The sequence below is a fragment of the Canis aureus genome, chromosome 11 (assembly GCF_053574225.1).
Source record: "Canis aureus isolate CA01 chromosome 11, VMU_Caureus_v.1.0, whole genome shotgun sequence".
NCBI lineage: Eukaryota > Metazoa > Chordata > Mammalia > Carnivora > Canidae > Canis > Canis aureus.
In genome coordinates this window covers 66,515,272-66,534,463 of record NC_135621.1, presented here as the reverse complement: position 1 = coordinate 66,534,463, position 19,192 = coordinate 66,515,272, and the positions used below count along the sequence as shown (strand labels likewise).

Here is a 19,192-nt window from a genome sequence, read left to right as displayed (position 1 = left end):
CAAGAACCAAATTTTAAGGGTTGAGAATAAAGGAGTACAGTATCAAGTTTTGGTGACTGGAGAAATATGATGGTGAAGGTAAGATGGAAAGGATAGTATCTCTAGGGGAGGCAGAGGTGAAGGAAGGTTTTAGGGGGTGTACTAGTTACCTGGAGCTGCCATTACAAATTACCAAAGACTGAGTGGCTTTAAAACCACAGAAATATATTCTCTCATGGTTCTGGAGGCAAGAAGTCCTAAATCAAAGTGTTGTCAGCCATGCTCCCTCTAAAGGCCTTAGCAGAGAGTCTTTCTAGCTTCTGGTGCTTGCCATCAATTGTTGGCATTCTCTGGCTTGTAGATGCATCATTCCGATTTCTGCCTCTGTCTTCATGTGGCCATTTTCCTTCTGTGTGTCTGTGTCTAAATTTCCTTCTCCTTTCTTTTATAAAGACACCAGTCAGTGGATTTAGGGCCCACTCTAACCAGTATGACCTTACAAGATTCTAAGTGAACATGAATTTGGGGGGGATACTGTTCAACCCAGTACAGGATGGTAGTTCGATATGGGGACATTACCACAATGAAATAACTACTTCATACCCACTAGGATGTCTAAATAAAAAAGACAGACAATAACAAGTATTGGTGGAGGATGTGGAGAAATTGGAGCCCTCATACACTGCTGAATAGGATTGTAAAATGATATAGCTACTTTGGAAAAAATTTTGGCATTTTCTCAAAGATTAAAGTTACCATATGACCCAGTAATTCCATTTCTAAGTATACACCCCAGAGAATTAAAAAACATTTGTTCACACAGAAACCAGTACATGAATGTCCATAGCATTATTATTCATAATAGCCAGAAAGTGGAAAGAACCCAAATGTCCATCAGCTGATGATGAGATAAATTATGGTATATTCATACAGTAGAATATCATGCTGCCCCTTGAAGGACGAAGTATTGATGCGTGTTAACAACTTGGAAGACTGTTGAAAGCATTATGCTAAGTGAAAGAAGCCAGTCACAAAAAGCCACATATTGTATGATTACATTTATGGAAATTAGTAGTTGCCAGGAGCCGGGGAGCGTGGGGCATAGGGAGTAACTGCTGATGGTTATGGGTTTCTTTTGGGGTGATGAAAAAGTTCAGAAATTAATAGTGATGGTTGTATGAGTTTACTAAAAACCAGTTAATTGTATACTTTAAAAGGGTGAATTTTATGGTATGTGAATTGTATCTTAAAAGTGTTATTAATAAAAAAAGATAAGGGGGTATTTTATATATTTCAGGCTGAGGCAAGGTAAAACGCTAGGTGATCACAACTTTTCTTATTTTGGTGCACTCACATGGTGACTTCTACATGGTTCTAAGAGCATTATATTGGAACTCATCATTTTAATAAACTCTGTAAGATTAGTACATTAAATTATTTAGCCCAGGGATCCCTGGGTGGCTCAGCAGTCTGGCGCCTGCCTTCGGCTCAGGGTGTGATCCTGGAGTCCCAGGATCGAGTCCCATGTCGGGCTCCCTGCATGGAGGGAGCCTGCTTCTCCCTCTGCCTGTGTCTCTGCCTCTCTCTCTTTCTGTATCTCTCATGAATAAATAAATAAAATCTTTAAAAAAAGTAAATTATTTAGCCCAGACAAGTCTTGTAAATTAAAATAGTATATAATTTGTGAATTATAAACTGTGGGCCAGAGATGGTTATATGGATGATATTGGTGTATTGTTCAAATGTAAGGATAGTAAAATGAATTTACCTGTTTAAATTTTCAGTATAGATCATTGCTGAAAAGTCTTTCTTTACCATAGTGAGGCTAAATATGATTACTGTATATTGGCCTACCTACAAAAGAAAAAATTTTAATCCTACCAGAGTCCTATTGATTTCAGATCTGATCATGTTGACACATTCTGAAAATTATGTTTAAAAATAATCTGTTCATTTGGAGGGCCTAAAGATTCATCATTGTATATTGAGCCAGATTGGTAGCTAACATTTTTTGTGTAAATATTTTGTATCAAGCACTGTTGTGTATCCTTATGAGCCATCTTTTTAAGTCCTCACAGCAAGCTCTTTGAGATAGAGAATGAAGTAACTTTAACTTGCCCATTGTCACATAGCTAAGAATTTGAAGAGCTGGGATTTGAACCGAAGTAGTCAATCTTAAGGGAAGTAGCCTATGTTCTTAGCCACTAAATTATGCCGGCTTTCTCAAAGTAGATTAGGATATTTAATGAAAAGTTCTTGAGATTTGCATGAGTAGCACAGATCATAGTTGAAGTGTAAGCTTCAACAATATCAGAGTTAGGCATGTAAGGGCTGAAAACCTACGTCTGAGGGAACAGTAGGAACATTAAACAATCCAGAGGATATGACATAATTCTCATTATTTTTCCCTGCCAGTATGAGGTGAAAGCTCCCGTTCCTTCTGCCTGTTTCAGGAATATTTGTAAGCAAATGGCAAAAATGCATGAAGCTATATTTGATCTTCTTCCAGAAGAACAAACACAAGTGAGTAGTAATTCCTAAAACTGCTTTTTGATATATAACATATGCATGCAGAATTGGAGTATTTTTACATACTTTTGGTGCATTTAAGCCTAGTTCATATTCCAATATGATTATTAGTTTTTTCAGCTGTTACATTGACCTGTGGAACGTGGATGAAAATTTCTGATTTCAAAGTGCCCCTAGCTCTAACAGGCCAGGGCAATACTGTTCTGCTCTATGTCAGCAATTATAAAAAGCAGATTTTTCATTTGTCCATTGACTATCAGAGATCTCAGAGTCTACTTCCATCATTCATTATATTATTAGTTTGAAAATTAGAGTTGGCATTTATCAACAGTCAAATATACTGATGTTATTATAATCCAAATGGGATAGTGGAGGAATTAGTGATGGAATTAATAAGACACATAAAGTAACTCAATCAGTATACCTCATTAATAGTTGTTAGATCAGCACAAGTGATCTGTAGTAGGCATAACGGAAAACAGCAAAATGGGTAGCCTTTGGCACTTCTCACCTCTGAAGTATCCATCCTTTGTCCCTACAATCTTCCCTATAAAAATGTTACACAGAATTCTCATCACTGTTCACCAACATTCCTACCCCCCCCCCCCCACTTGCTTGGTTCCCTTCTCCTGGTACTTAGAAGTTTCCAGTATTTTTTTTTTCCAATCATCTTTACCCACCTTAGCGTGTTCCCTCTATACCAGGTTATCTCATTCAAGCCTAGCTGTAGAATGATACAGTGTTAGACTACAAGCCTAGTTGTATGACTAATGACTTTTCACTGGGATTTTTGCTATTCAGATAAATTTGTTATTGGAGTTTACCTCTAATTGGTTGAGTACATGGAAATGGTAGTTTTGGGAGCGAAAAGTAACTTTCTTAGTGTCTCTTGTCTACTCTTTCTTCTGCTGGGTCTCCTTTCCCATACCACCTCAGACTTCCATCCTATAGTAGCTATTACTGTTTTTCTTCATGCTTCCCTAGATTTTCATTAATCATTCCAAACTCATGATTAAATATCATCCAACTCCTTTGAGGGCTCACTGAGGACTGAGAAGGAGCCATAAGATATGGAGCACCCACTTGGGGGTCTTTTTTCTTCCTCATTTCTTCCCAGTCAAGCCATCCTTCTCATTCCAAGTGTAAGATCTCCCACCTCTGATTCTGACCTTCTGGATTTGTCATCTTGAGTTCTTATGGCCAGGTCAGGGAGCTGGGCATCCAGGTATTCCATGTGTTTTTTTATCTGCATCATAATTTAAAGGGAGCTCTTGTCAAAGCTGAGTAAGAATTAGATTTTATGTCAGTATTGTCACTTGAATACCAGTAATTCCACAAAACTTCCATAGATGACTTTACATATATTTTCCCCCAACAGAAGATATATGTTACTCCACAAAATCGTTTTCAGAGAGTAACTCTATTTCCCACAGAAGTTTTGGGTCATTGCAACAAAAATGTGCATGCAGGAGCAATAAAATACTTTCAAGTAATTTTACCAGTTTGGAAGGATGAAAGCACCTTTGCCTCTACCATTGTAACTTTTTTTTCTATCACATTCCTATTTAATATATTACAGAATTCTCCATTTCTTTTTACCTGTCTTGGTCAGTCCCCCTTATATATCCTAGAGGACTTCTAAGGGGCAGAAAGGCAGTGATAAGTTACGTCTCTAAAAGAAGTTCTGCTGATAAGGGGAAAATGAGCTTTTCTCCAAAAATGGAGGAAAAATTATACTAAAATAGCAACTAAATACCTAAGAGGAGCTTCTTACAAGTGTATGCCAAAGCAAAGATTTTTTAAAAAATACTTCCTCCACATAATATTGATTTGATACTGGTAACTCAGATGCTTGTGTCTTCTATTTCAGTAGAGTTTTAAGAAACCATTTTATTTCTTTTCCAGATGTTATTTTTAAGAATTAATGCAAGTTATAAACTCCACTTGAAAAAGCAGTTATCTCATTTAAATGTGATAAATGATGGAGGACCTCAAAATGGGTATGTTTGTGACATATTTTTACTATGTGCCCCCACAGTGGTGAAATCAGCAACTTTTTTCCTTTTCTTTCTTTCCGGAGAGGGTATCTGTATCTATCTGTGTAGATTAACGTGTTTTAGAAATGGTCAGTTACTTAACTTACATGTCTGTTTTGAGGCAGTGGGAGTCAGTTGTACCTTCTATGTTACCCAGTAGTTTCTCTGTATGCAGACAGGACTCAAAAAGTCCTACTTTGTAGCTATGTGATAGCGAGAAGGTCCACTTAACTTCTGCCTTAATTATAAAATGAGAAGGATAAAATTTGCTTTAACTCTTTCATTGGGTCACAAAAAAATAGAGCATAAGTGTATGTATGTCCATTTTATTGTAAGCTTTTGGACAAATTACATGTATTATCGGTGAAATAGTGTAGTTATATAAGAGAAAACAATTCAGAATCCGAAATGGGTAAAGTGCTGCTACTTAATAGCTATGTGACTTTAGGTAAATTGCTTACTCTCTATGTACTTTCATTTTCCTAGATTTGAAAATAGGGATGATGGTAAAAAGTACTGTTGCAAGATTTTTGTGAAGAGCAACATAGATAAAGATAATGGGGACAAAATGCAAAAGCACTGATCATGAAGCTACACCTTAATATGATTTCTTTAGTGTTATCCGTTCTGTGGATATTCAAGGAATCAAATACTTTATTCCCTGTTAAGTTTCAGGCTTAAATTTCAAGTTTATAGGAACAAATGAAAAATCGTATTTTGGAGTCAGAAATTGGCCCTGTCCAACAAAACAAATATATTGAATTGATTTTGCAAGAAATACTTGGAAGCTTCAGTTGAGTCTGATGATCATGCTGAAATTTTTTTATGTAAAAATCTGATTCTCTCCCTTGATTATTACCTGGTTCTTCTTTCTTTTCTTTTCTTTTTTTTTTTTTTTTTAAGAATTGTTACTTTCAAAAATTTCAAGACCACAGAAAAAGTTCAAGGACATTTTATGAACACCAGATACCTCTCAGAAACTTTTTTAAAAACTAATATTTTTAAGTCCCACTCCATTATAACCTTCTACTTTTATTCCCATAGCTAAATCTGTGTTGGTTGGTTGGTTTTTCTGACCAATAGTTCTGAAGCATCCAAGCTAACTCATTACCTATTATTTTCTTTGTTAATACAGCTATTTGGGGGTCATACCACCTTAGAGATCTTCACTGTCACATACTTTTAAAGACACTAATTCTCTATAAGGCAATTTATGCCTCTAAGTGATCCCTTTACAGATGGAATTCCCTGAAAATTAACCTCTAGACTCTAGCCAAAGGCATAGGAAACTATCTGCTTAAAAGGAATTTTTGTTCTTGAAATGGCTCTAAAAAGCATGGCTTTTTTTTTTTTTTAAGATGAAATTGACATAAAATTAACCATTTTACCTTTAATAATGCAGTAGCAGTTTGTGCATTCACAAGTGAATTCTAGTTCGTTTTTCCAGTCACATGATAAAATAGGTTCAACAGTCAAAAAAAATAAAAGCCAAGAGGAAATCTTCTACCCATTAAGCAGTTACTCCCTATCCTCCTTTCTCCCTAAACCAAGTTTTTTGATGAGATTTTTAAAATGTATTTTAAGGCATTTTTAAAATACAGACATAGAATGATAATAGTTGTATTGCTGCTTAGAATTGATCATTAACAGTTTTCATTTTCACTGGAAAAAAATGTTTACGTTAAAAAAGAAAACAAGGGGTGCCTGGGTGGCTTGGTTGGTTAAACATCTGTCTTGGGCTCGGGTCACGATCCCAGGGGTCCTGGGATGGAGCCCTGCATCGTGCTCCCAGCTCAGTGGGGAGTCTGCTCCCCTCCCTCCCTTGTCCCTCTCCCCGGCACATGCTCTCTCTCTCTCACTCACTCTCAAATATTTAAGGAAAAAAAAGAACGACATTCCAAATGAAACTGAAGCATCCCTTTCTCCGGTCCCATTCTTTCTCTCCCAACCCATAGTTAATATTTCCAATAAGTTTGGTCTGTATTCCTTAAGTCCTTTGCATTATCTCTCTATACCTTAAAAAAGTAGGTAGCACTGTTTTATAAACTTAATTTACTTATGTGGTATATTGTGCATATGCTTCTTTTTTCTATTCAGCATTATTACTGGTTTATCTATTTGATAGGTAGGAATTGTCCATTTTTTACTGCTTTTTATTCTCCCACAGGAATCTACCATATTGCCCCAAATGAGACATTTCTAGTTCACTATTTTTTTCCATTACAACTATGCCGTGTGAAGATCTATAAACATGCCTACTGGTGTGACCATTTCTTTATGGGTCATATCCAAGTTGATCAGAGCATATGTACATTTTCACTCTACTAGGTATTGCCAGAATATTCTCCAAAGTGGCCTCTGTGTTGCCAACATTTGCTGTTAGATTTTTAAGTCCTTCGTTGCCAGTAGTATCTTGTTTTGATTTACATTTTCTAATGTTTGTCCTCTTTTCATATGTTTATTAGTCATTCACATGTTCTCTGACTTTTCCTGTTCACTTTCTTTGCCCATTTTTCTCGTGGGTATTATTTTTCTTGATCTTAGATTTTTGTGTACGCACTAGTCAAACTAACCCTTTGTTATGAATGTTGCAAACTTCTGCTTTTATGTCAAACAATTTTCAACTTTGATAGAACTCTAGAAATATGTTTAAATGAATATTTATGCTAATTTTACGCTTAGTTTTTAATGTGAGGACCTTGCCTTATAAAGGCTTTGTCCTTTTTTGAGCTGTTGCTGTCAGTTTCAGTGTATTTAACTGACCATATTATCTATCACCAGTGTAATTTCAAATCTTTTTAAAGTACTCAGATTAGATGAGTTTTAAATGAAAAATGTGGTCCTTAGTAAACTCTGCCATGTGATAAGAGGTGAAGCATCCAGTGCATATGGCTGAAGGCATTTATAAATTGGGCCGTGGTACCGGCGCTAAGGGTGCTTCCGATCCCTTTGCCGCAGAGGGTCCCGCAGTCCATGACGTAGGTGTTCATTAAAGTACTGAGGTGGGATTTCCACTCCTTTTACAAACTATTAAATCGAAGTCTCTTCGTTCCTCCACGGCCCATATGTGCCAACACATACATCTACTCAGACCGATCCCTATTTTACATGCTTGAAGCTGTGATACCTGTTTATCTGAGTGTTCTTTCCTGGAATGTCCTCTCAAGTATAGCCGTGGATGGGACAGTTCAGTACACAAAGATGTGACTTTGTTTTCTCATCTAGTGTTGCTGTATTGTCAGTATCAAGTTTTATATCTTGTAATACATACGCAGGAGTCCCAGCATGAACTTCTTTGGATGTCACTCAGGAAGCCTTGTCTTTCTTTTACCTGATTTCATTGGTCATATACGTGTACAGTTGATCCTTGAATAATGCGGGGGTTAGGAAAACCTGCATGTAATTTTTGACTTCCCAAGAATCTAATAATACACAGTTGGCCAGAAGCCTTATCGTTAACATCAACAGTTAACACATTTTTATGTTATATACTATGTTCTTGTAATAAAGCTGGAGAAAAGTTTTTGAAAATCATAAAAGTACATTTCATGCTGTACCATGTTGAAAAAAATCTGCATAAGTAGACCTGTGCAGTTCAAACTCGTGATGTTCAAGGGTCAACTGTATAGTCTGCTACAACTGATCAAAGAAACATCTTAACATATTATTATTTTATGATGTTTTATTGGGCAGAATTATGAAACCAAGTCTGGCCTGCACTGGTTTAGTCCTTCAAGATATTTACTGTTGAAATAGAGCACTCTAACTATATGATAGCAGGAATCCTGCTAAGAAATAATATTGACATTTGGTCCCTAGGAAATCAGAATTTTAAATAATAGTCTAGCAGCTAGGATAAGACTGACTCTATGAGCATTGCTTCTTTAATTATGCGGTAGAAAGTATGAGATTAAAAATAGTTTTGTCTCCAATGTTTAGGTTGGTCACAGCAGATGTAGCTTTTTACACTGGAAATCTTCAAGCCTTAAAAGGTCTTAAAGATTTGGACCTAAATATGTCCGAGATCTGGGAACAGAAGAGGTGATGACATACTGGAAAACGGGGTAGCTCATCTGACCATGGGATGTGTATGTTTATGAAGAAAATATGGATGCCTGTGATTCAAGAACTGGACCTCGAACCCAAAGTGAACTGGGACAGGGGAAGGGGAAAAGGAAATTATCAGTGTTGGGAAACTGGGATTCAATGGGGTCTACAAGGAATGCCATTTTTATGCTTCCTTCAGTGAGGAGTAACTGATCAGGTGTCTATAACATTTTTCATTCTCTCTGGAAACAGACTCAGGTTTCTTTGGACCAAATCCAAAAGAACACATAGCTGTAACACAGCTGTAGTTGACTAGAATGCTCTGTATACTTTATATTAAAAAATGCTTTGCATTTCTTCCAGTGCAATGAAATTCATATGGTGTCCCACCTTATTTAATGATGGTACAATTTAAAATATTAAAATCTTAGTCAACCTCTGTAGAAAGTTTTCTCTATGAAAGTAAAGCTGTTTGAAAAATTATTTTTTTACAGATCTTTCTATAAAAAATAAACATCTTTTGATTGCTTGGATTTAGGAATTCAGTTTTTGTTTTAGTGACCAATGTCAGGTTTCAGGCCTTGTGTGTCGCATATTTAATCTTTCTACCACCACTTTATGTCGGCTGGGTAAAGCCTTCCAGTATAGTCTAAATACTTGAAAGTCTGATCACAGTAATAATTAAAGAATAAGATATTGGCATTTATTTATTCAACTACTAACTTAAATACTTTTCAGAAGTGGTATATGAAAGGCTGCAGTTTAATAGCTGTATTTTTATAAAAGTATCTATGAAGGGTTGGTTTGTGGGGGTGGTTTTTTTTGCCTTTTTATTTCTAGCAGATGGTAAGAATACATTTTCATATACTCTGCCTATTTATGAGTTCTCATTTTAACATTTAGATAACATGCGAAGTATGGCCCCCTCGGGTTCTTGTTTTTAAGTTACTTTTGACGTGTATATGAACAAAGACGAGGGAGAACTAGAACTTTTAAAATATAGGCTGCTGTGTCGGGGCCAGAAATATAAGGTGATGAGTAAGTTATTTAAAGATTTTATAATACCTACCTTCAAAATTAGAATCAGCAGCACTCTACAAATGAAAGTGCCTGTGCCTCACCTCATCCCGGGAATCTTGCCTAACCCTGTCAGAGTGCCTAAACTTGTGGGGATTATGTACAATGAGATAACAGTCTTATTTTGTGCTCCTTCATTTCCTAAAAGGAAAGCCTGTTTTATCATTACTAAGGTATGTCACTGGTTCTTCAACTGTCTAAAATAAAGCTGTAAAAAATTACCAGACTTTATAAGGCAACTTTTTTTTTAATAGTATACAGTAAACTTTAAATTACAAGCAGCCTACTCAAAAACAAGTATGGAAGAATTAGAAAATATAATTACTCCTTAGAGAAAAGCCACAAATTAAACTACCAGCAGAGCAGACTTGAAAGGTTATCTGTGAATATTTTCAATCGCAAGAAGAAAGCTTCAAGGAAAGGGGACTTTTTATAAAGTTATACCTCCACCCACCACACCAGAGAACAAGGATGTAAAAGAAGTACCCTACCTCTACCCACCCCATCCCTGCAGCTGGGAAAAGAAACATCCCTTTGTTTTAATAAACGGGAGAGTCTGTGGAAAGCATGGCAGGCATCCCAGCTTGAGGACCAGAGGAAAGGGACTAAATACCTTCAGGTTTCATTCCTATGGAAAGAATGATGTGGTGGAGATTCTTAGAAATGCAAAAACTAGATGTGTTAGGTAACTGGCCAGTGAGTACTTAAATATTTCAAGAGCAGACCTTCCAACTGATCCAGTAACTGTTTCTCAAGAGTAAACCTTTTTTTTTTTTTTTTTTTTGGCCATTTCATAAAGTTAGCATTGAAAGTGTATGTGTGCACATGGATTGCCTCACAGCTTTATTTTTGAAATCACAAGCAATTCAAAGTGACCATCACTGAGGCCTCTGTTAAAAGATGTTCCAGCAGAGCTGCCCCAGTTTTAAGATTAAACAGTATTGCACTTTACGATGAACTAACTTTCAGGGTCCTCTTCAGAGAAGAAAAAATATTGCTTCCATCTGTGCTTTTCTTCGACTAAAAGCATATTGCAAAAAACTCTACTTTAAAAATTAACACCGCAGGGTACAGTAACACAGTAAAGTACCTGCCAACTTTAGAATCCTAGAGAACATTTCATTGTAAGAAACTGTTTAGCCCATAATTAGTATGAAGTGTACACAGTATTTTTCCTCTCAGTGGTCCAAGATACGGAGGTTCCCCGATACAATCTTGTTCTCTAATACTGCTCCAGGTGGGATGTCAATTCGGTCACCATGATTTGCAATGATGATAACTGTTCCCTACATGACGAGGAAGACAAAACAGAAGAAAGTATACTTAAAACTGCAGCTGAAATCCAACGGATTTTCTTAAAATTACCAAATTTATGTAGAACTCCATTTACAACGGAGCAGTTGTATTTATAAGCAACATTAAACAAGAAAAGTAACATGTTAAGGAAAACTGTATACGGTGTCCCTCTAAGAATCCTGGCAGTAGTTCTAGATAACGCTGCCTCTGGATCCGAGGCGGTCCTACCCACAGTGAGAAGTGGACCCTGTGCCACAGCATGACGGGCCTTCAAAGATCTGTCTGCAAGGTCACCAGCATCATCCGCCTTCACATAAAGATACCGAGGTGCTTGGTTTATATTTACATAGAGGTTTGGGTTTTTGTTTTTAAAAACAGTTTACTGTAATATTCTTCATGTCTTAAGTCTGTTTAGATGAGGCAGTATCAGCAGTGAAGTTCCACGTACGTGTGTGCACGCGTGTGTATACACACAACATCAGCAATAACGTTCTGTCTACGTCCAGGTGTGTATATACACGTATGTAGAGGTCTGTACAGCTGACCCTGGAACAGCATGTTAGAACTGTCTGGGTCCACTTACATTTTTTTCAGTGAATATGGTACCGTGAATGATTTTCTTAAACTTTTCTCTAGCTTCCTCTATTGTAAGACTACTGTATATAATATGTACTGCCTGCGAACTATGTGTTAATCAACTGTTATCAGTAAGACTTCCAGTCAACAAGAGGCTATTAATAGTTACATTTTGGGAGACTCAAAAGTTATACATGGATTTTTGACTACATGGGGGTCACCTCCCCAAACTCTCATGTTTTTCAAGAGTCAACTGTTTACACACATACACACACACCTTTTTGTTTTCCCAAGATCTTCATTTAAGGAGGTTTACTAAAGGAAGAACACATGTAATCTAGGTATGGGATTTTTTTTTTTTAATAGGAAAAAGCTGTTGTATCTTTAGCTCTGAGCTTTAATATTTATACCTATAGTCCTTCCTGTTTCTTAGGTTAGACGATACTCTGCAAAGTACCCAAGTACTACGGTATACGAATGAATCTCTTTATACTGATGACAACCGATTAATGGGAATAGATGATATTCAGTATAAGTGAAGTTGTCATTTTTTTTCTGCTTTCATTCAGATTCAAACAGTCATTTTTGGTGAGCTAATGTTATTTTAACAGTGATTCTATTTTAAAGACTGTCATTTCAGTAAATTGGTACTAGTTACGTTATTTACTAGTGTTTGCTTTCCATTTGAATGCTATATTCCAGAGTTCCTATATACAACAATTGTGATTGTATTTTAACTATGTTGTATATCTATGGAAGACAGTACTAATACTAAATACTGTGGTAGCTATTTCATTTTAACAATGTATTTATGTCTTCTAAACACCTAGTATAGTCTAAGAGGTATTCTTTAAAATAAAGGTAAATTTAGGAATAGAACATGAAACCTGTTTTGTAAAGCTGTAAGAACTGTAATTTTCATTAGAACAACACACCTTTAGTGAAACATTCTTGCCAAATGTCACATCTCCTGAAACTGTGAGGTGATCCAATTCAAGCATATCTGGTATACTTTCAAACCTTCTCAGATAATCCTGAACCTGAAAGAAGCAAATTGTTTCAAAAATGGGTTAACACAAAAACACCGGGATTAAATTAACAAACTAGTCTAACTAAACTGTGGAAACATTCTGTGTATGGCCGAGCTCAGGCCCTCCAGGGGAAGAGCCTTTTATTAAGCACTTGCTATATGCTAGATCCTGTGCAGCATGGTCCGTCCCTACAATCAAGCAATTTATACACCACTGAGCAGACTGGGTATCAGTAACAAGATAACCAACATGCTAAAAGCCCAATGAGTAGTTCAAATAATCTGGAGGTTAGTTAGAAAGAGCTCGTCACTGAAGTAAGGTAGACGAGCTGGGCTTTATGCGATAGGCAGGATTCAGAAGAAGTGCAGTATCTCATGCACAGCAACAGCACAGATTATCATTACAAATGATGCAGATCTTTTGCCTCTTATTTCCTTAGATTTGTAGGCACTAGAAATCGTCTTAGAGGCCTTGTTCCCTATTTTGCTAAGAAAATTAGAAGCAATCTGAAAAGTTCCACCGGTTCCTCCCATAACCCACTTGCCCCCAGCCCACTACTCTGTCCCTTCCTAGTACCCAGTACTGGGCGTGGACAGTTCCTCCAGCTGAAGGCCAGGCCTCCTTAGGGCCCAGAGATGTTGGCCAGTGATTCCTTCTCCCTCTGACTGCATCAGTTCCAGTCCGTGCATAAACATCCCCAAAATTCTTCCATCTTTAAAAAGCAAACAAAAATCTTTCAAATCTTATATCCTTTTCTATCTATGGCTGCCAATTGTTTTCTGCTTTTCTTTAAGGGCAAAATTCTTAAATTAGTTGTTCACCTTTGTATCTCTAATTTCTCTTATTCTTTGTTAAATCCTTTCCTGTCAGGCTCTGGAACCTCTGTACTGATAATTCTACTGGTGAATTCTCATTGCTCTTGAACCATTCCTGTTGAATTAGCAGCAGCACTTGACACAGATGATCACTCTTTCTTGAGACATTTTCTTAATTTGGGGCTTTCAGAACACACACATTTATGGTTTTCTACCCAGCTCCTCAGCAAGCTTTGCTGTTTCCTCCACCTCATCCCCATCCTCTAACTCAGACTACCTTAGGGCTCAGTTCTTGGACACCTCTTCCCTAGGTGACCCCTATCTCACGGCTTTAAATACCAGCTGTACACAGAGGACTCTCAAATTTACCTGTCTCTTCCACACCTCTCCTCTGATCTAGAAAGAAAATAAATTTGAAGTTCTAACCAATACAGTATCTCTAAAACTTAACTCCCCATCCTGCTCCCCTTTAGACCTAAACCTACTTCCCCCATCTCCATAAATGGCAGGAGATTCCATGCTTTCAGCAGTTGCATAGGCTAAAAGCCCTGGAATCATCCTTCTCTTACACTCCCATCTAGTCCAACAGCAAATCCTGTAGGTATAACTTTCACAATATTTCAAGATCATTTTTTCGGTATTTCCACTGCCATCACCGTGGTCAAAGCCACCATTTCCTCTTGTCAGGATTCCGCTCTGATTCAACCCTCGCTCGCCAGATCGGTAACTTCACCCCTTAGCTCACAACTCTGATGGTTTCTCATCCACCAGAGGGGGGAAAAGCCACCCACATTCCCAATCTCCAGTTGCAAGGTTCTACACATTGGGACTGTTCCCCTCTCCGACCCCTCCATGTCTCCCTTGCTTACTCTGCACCTGCCATATTATGCTCTGTAAAGTCTCTAACACATTCTTTCCCAGAGCAACTTGCCAGCGTCCACTCAGCCCCTGTTCTCAAAATAGGGCAGCTAAAGTCCTGATGTCCTGCAGGGTACTGTGGAGGCTAGGAAGCGAAGGGAGGGGTGAGATGAGGTAGAAAAATGGCTGGTGGTACCCTCTCCCAGCTCAGCTCCAAAACAGGGAGAGTCCTAAGATGCCTGATGTTATCCTGGAAATTGCAGCAGCCACAGGACCCAGAATCTTCCCCAGCAAACATATGAGGCAGAACCTGCTTCCACACCAGGTGGCACGAAACTTCGACCAGGACCAGAATATGCCAGGAGGGCCTCGCAGGACTCCACACCAGCTGCACAGGCTCACTGGGTCCCCCTCCATTAACCTCACAGTATTTCATGTGATGCAGTGTTCTGAATTCCACTTCGCATGCTAGGGTCAGGTCCTCCTATACTTGCCACTCCCCCTGCCTGGAATGCTCTTCATCCCAGATGCCTGCATGGTACACGCAATTTCTCTGTGAGACCATCTCTGGCCACCCACTGTAAAATTGTACCCTGCCACACCACCCACACATTCCTTACTCCCGCTCTTTCTCCATAGCATTTTCTACCATGTGCCATACTATACATTTGCCTATTATCATTCTTACCCCGCTAGAATATTCATGAAGGCAAGGATTTTAGTCCATTTTACTTACTCCTAACTATCCAGCACCTAGAACACTGCCCACCACATGGTAGGGGCTCAGTGTTTGTTAAACCAGAATTTACATTCTCCCACTGCTGAAAGCAGTAAATGGTTTTACAAGAGACAAAGTAAAATGTCCCCAAATTAAACATTTTTTCCTACTCTTTAGCAACCAAATTTCAAAAGTGAGTTACGTCTTTATCCTCTATGGTTGATTCCCTTTAAGAGATCAAAATCAAAGACACAGGAATGTAACAGGTCAGCAGGCGAGACTGTAATTAGACCCCAATTCATATCATTCCAGTCATTTTTATACTTAGACATTTAAGAACCACAAATCCACATGTGTACCATATCTCTAACTACATACCTTGGTAAAAGAACTGCCTAATTTAACCAAGGGTACTGTAGGAAATTCCCGCTTTTCACTCATCGTCAAAGATCCCGCATTAAGGCTATAGAGGTTTGACATCACAAGTAAGAGATCTGATGTGGTTTTGACAGGTAGAAAACGGCTCCGAGGAACATTAATACCGAGCGAGTTCTCAAAACTTTTAATGGCAGCCCCTACTGCAGTTTCTAACTGAATGACGTTCAGGCCTCCATCCAAAGTCTGTAAGAAAGAAAAGGGACCCGGGGGAGAAGAGAAAGAGGTTTTAACAACTTAGTTCCTTGTGGGCTAGTTAATGTTTGGGAAGGAGACAGGATCCTGACAAGTGACATTTAAGCAAGTACCTACCGCATGCCAGGTGCTTAGATGTACATGGTCTTTTGTTCAGCATCATAACTCCTGTTTAGTAACGTTTCCATTTTACGATATAGAACCGAAGCTTTGCACAAAACTCATGCAAGATGCCTGAGGCCAAAAGGCCTTGAAGTGTCAGAGCAATGAGTGCCAAGGCTTAGCACACTAAAAAGATGGGTGTGGACCCTGAAACACAGGGCCAGGAGCTGGAGTGACTTACGAGGCACAAAGGAGGAACCAGTGAATAGATGGGCCAGAGAGTGGGTAGTGGGATCTGTGCACAGCCTACCTACTGTGATCTCAGGAACCAGGGAGACAAGAGCTGCACCTCAGGCTTACCTTGGGATTCACAATGATTTCCATATCAATAGCATTTTGCTCCTGCAGTCTCTTAACTGCTGCAAGAGAGATCCAGAGGTTGTTTGTGTTGAATATTTTGAATTTTGATACAGACTTGAACTCATCCACATGAGCTTTTGGCACTTGAGCGATTTCCACGAGTCTCAACTTGCCTTCATACTGGGTGAGCGTCCCACCCTAGAAAGGCAGAGAGGAGTGTTTGAGTACCTCCACATCTCTCCCAATCCCAGCCGTGCCACACTACTGCCAGTCTATGGAAGTGGTAGAGAAAGGACATTGGTAAAATCCCCCAGAAATAAAAAGTTTTGGCATGGATTCCATCAGGGACACACAGCAATAGACATATAATGGTAGAACCAAAGGAAATATTCAGGTTGTCATCCTAACTGTATGCCCGCCCTCTTGTCCATAATAAAAACCCTGAGAGTACATCAGGGTCTGCCTCACTTTTTGAAGGTCTAGGGGAAGCCATTCCCTCCAGTTCCCAAACCACCATCCATTACTAACCCACTAGTCCTACTACCTCAGACCCTGCTCTGATTGGCTCTACAATAAGCGAAGAAAAGGGAAGATACAAATGGGTGAGAAGTGACCTCTGAGTCATGATGCCTCAGCAGTGCGGGGAGAGGAACATTCACTCGTTTGCAAGAGGCATAGAACCCAGTCTAGGGAATGACCATGTTAGTATTCTCACACCGCCTGTTCTCCTATTCCTTGGGGCCAAGTAGTAAAACCTTCTGTACCATTTCATGACCACTAAACAAAGAATTTTTTTTTGCAACTGCAGAGATATTAGAGTGATAAAACATATATATAGAAATGCATAGGTAGAAACAGAAATAATAAATTTTCTCTAAAGGAGAAAAATAAATGCACATAAGCACCAGACTAGAAGAATATTAAAGGTTTGAGCAAACACTGAAAGTGTTTTCACTTATCTTGTAAATATACATGGAACTTTTAGTTAAAATCACCCATATAGATTATTCAACAATACTGTTCAATCTCAATTTACACAGTTATGACAGGTGGAACTTAGGGTACTCTACGGAACACTATCTCACTCTCTTATATGATGTTATTAAGTGGATGAATATGTTTTACCACTGAAACTTTCCAATAAAAAAAAAAAATTCTGAACTACAGAACCTATGCAGTGTGAAGATGTGAATCCCCAAACTGCTTCCTCTCAATATTTACCTTTACATCTGCACGTGTTTTATTTGTGACTTCCATGACAAATTCACAGGGTTTTCCATTGGGTGGGTTCATTAGATGATTAAGAATATAAAGATCCACAGTGGCACCCAGATTATCTATGTTTGACACAAAAATATACTCTTTGCCTTCTCCTATAAGGGTGTCGAGCAAACCAGAGTTGTAGAAACTGGCATAAATATCACCATGACCTGGAGGGTACCAAGCTTCTGTATTTTCCCCTGAGTATGAGACATCCTTTGCTACAGGCAGTAAAGATTCTTTATTAATCCTTGGGTACCTTTAAAAAAAAAAACAAAAACAAAGTCTTTTTCAGTACCAATTCTGTAAAGCAATCCAGACCTTCAAGTAAAACAATGAATTTAAGGTTAAATAAAACTTCCCTCCTCTTCAGTCTATCAACAGTTTAATCAGAGGCAAATCCATTTAAGAAAATCTCTTATCTGTGTTGTCCAACAATCAGTCTCCTAGATCATTATATTTGCTGCAAAAAAAGATTTCCATCGCTATACAGATGGGAGGACACCTCGTATTTTTAGGATATACAGAGATTTTTATGGCTCTACAAGACGAGAGCTACATTAAGTAAATTTCTCAAACTTATTTGGTCATGGGTCTGTTCTTTGGTCATGGAATTGTTCTTTTCCCTCTAGATCTATTTGGAAAAATATGCCCATTTCTACAAACAGATATACTCGGGGGGGGGGGGTGCTCTTTCTTTCCCAGAAAATCAACAGCAAATCAGTGCTCAGGGACACCTGCTCCCAACTACTAGCGAGAACATGTGCCAGGGCTGGAGGTGGGGAGCGAGGGAAACAGAGGAGTGAGCTCCGTAACAGACCAGGGACCACAAGATGGAGGCAGAGCACCTGCAACTTACAAAGTGTCCATGAAAAAATAGTTTAAAACAACAATATAACTTTTAGAAACATCTGTTCTGTACAAGTTCATATAGACCCATATTCAGTCTTTGATGGAAGACTTCCTTCCCCAGGTGCATGGGCTTTATCAGAATCTGTCATTTGAATTCCTTTCTACAGGCCACCTGGAGACGTGCAGGTTCTATTCCAACCACCGCAATAAAGTGAGTCGAATGAATGTTTAGGTTTCCCAGGGCATCTAAAAGTTCTGCTTACACTATACTGTAGTCTATCAAGTGTGGAGTAGCGTTATGTCTAAAAAAATGTACATGCCTTGATTTTAAAAAGTACTTCATTGCTAAAAATGCTAACCATCTGGGCTTCCAGCAAATCATAATCACTGATCACAGATCCCCATAACAAATACAATAATAAAGGACAAGTTTGAAATATTGTGAGAATACCAAAATGTGTGACACAGACACAAAGTGAGCAAATGCTATTGGAAAAGTGGCACCAATACCAGTAGACTTACTTGCTCACTGCAGGGTTGCCACAAATCTTCCACTTGTAAAAAACAAATGCAGTATCTAAAAGGTGCAACTAAAGTGCAATCAAACAAAGTATGCCTGTACTTACTTTTCTTTCCTCAAAGTAGAAGATTTTTTTCCAGGATTTATTAAATTTCCCCCAAGCCTATTCAGGATGTTGAATAAACTTCTTCCCATATGAAAGAAGGTTATCAATACTGTAGAACATATAAAAATTTTCATAGACCCACGCGGAGCCCAAATATGCCCCCAAAGAGCAGAGACCTAGGCCATCCTTAAGTATTCTGGACGTGGAACAAGCAGACTCTCCCTTAGGAGGTGGAAGTTACAGAATCACAGAGTGAATATAACAATCACCCATCAATGAACAAGTGTGCAGCCTTGAAAGACACTGAACATTTGCAAACCTGAGGTTTTGGTACATGCACATCTTGAGGCTACTCTGTTTAAAACAAGACAAAGAAGTCTTTGTTTCCCAGGAGGAACAC

At 38.4% G+C, this 19,192-nt stretch overlaps 2 protein-coding genes across 12 annotated transcripts in view; one reads left to right on the top strand and one right to left on the bottom strand.

The window, feature by feature from the left end:
* VPS54 (VPS54 subunit of GARP complex) overlaps positions 1–9,889 on the top strand; it is a 78,250-nt gene extending 68,361 nt beyond the window's left edge. For all 8 annotated transcript variants that reach the window (XM_077915617.1, XM_077915615.1, XM_077915618.1 and 5 more), the window contains 3 exons: positions 2,395–2,502; positions 4,414–4,508; positions 8,484–9,889. In XM_077915617.1, the coding sequence (XP_077771743.1) occupies positions 2,395–2,502; positions 4,414–4,508; positions 8,484–8,589 (309 nt within the window). In that variant the 3' untranslated portion in view covers positions 8,590–9,889. The remainder of the gene's footprint in view (positions 1–2,394; positions 2,503–4,413; positions 4,509–8,483) is intronic.
* Positions 9,890–10,484: 595 nt separating this feature from the next.
* UGP2 (UDP-glucose pyrophosphorylase 2) overlaps positions 10,485–19,192 on the bottom strand; it is a 71,942-nt gene continuing 63,234 nt past the window's right edge. For all 4 annotated transcript variants that reach the window (XM_077915622.1, XM_077915621.1, XM_077915624.1 and 1 more), the window contains exons 6-10: positions 17,276–17,573; positions 16,055–16,252; positions 15,341–15,583; positions 12,476–12,580; positions 10,485–10,954 (exon numbers count right to left, since the gene is read on the bottom strand). In XM_077915622.1, the coding sequence (XP_077771748.1) occupies positions 10,847–10,954; positions 12,476–12,580; positions 15,341–15,583; positions 16,055–16,252; positions 17,276–17,573 (952 nt within the window). In that variant the 3' untranslated portion in view covers positions 10,485–10,846. The remainder of the gene's footprint in view (positions 10,955–12,475; positions 12,581–15,340; positions 15,584–16,054; positions 16,253–17,275; positions 17,574–19,192) is intronic.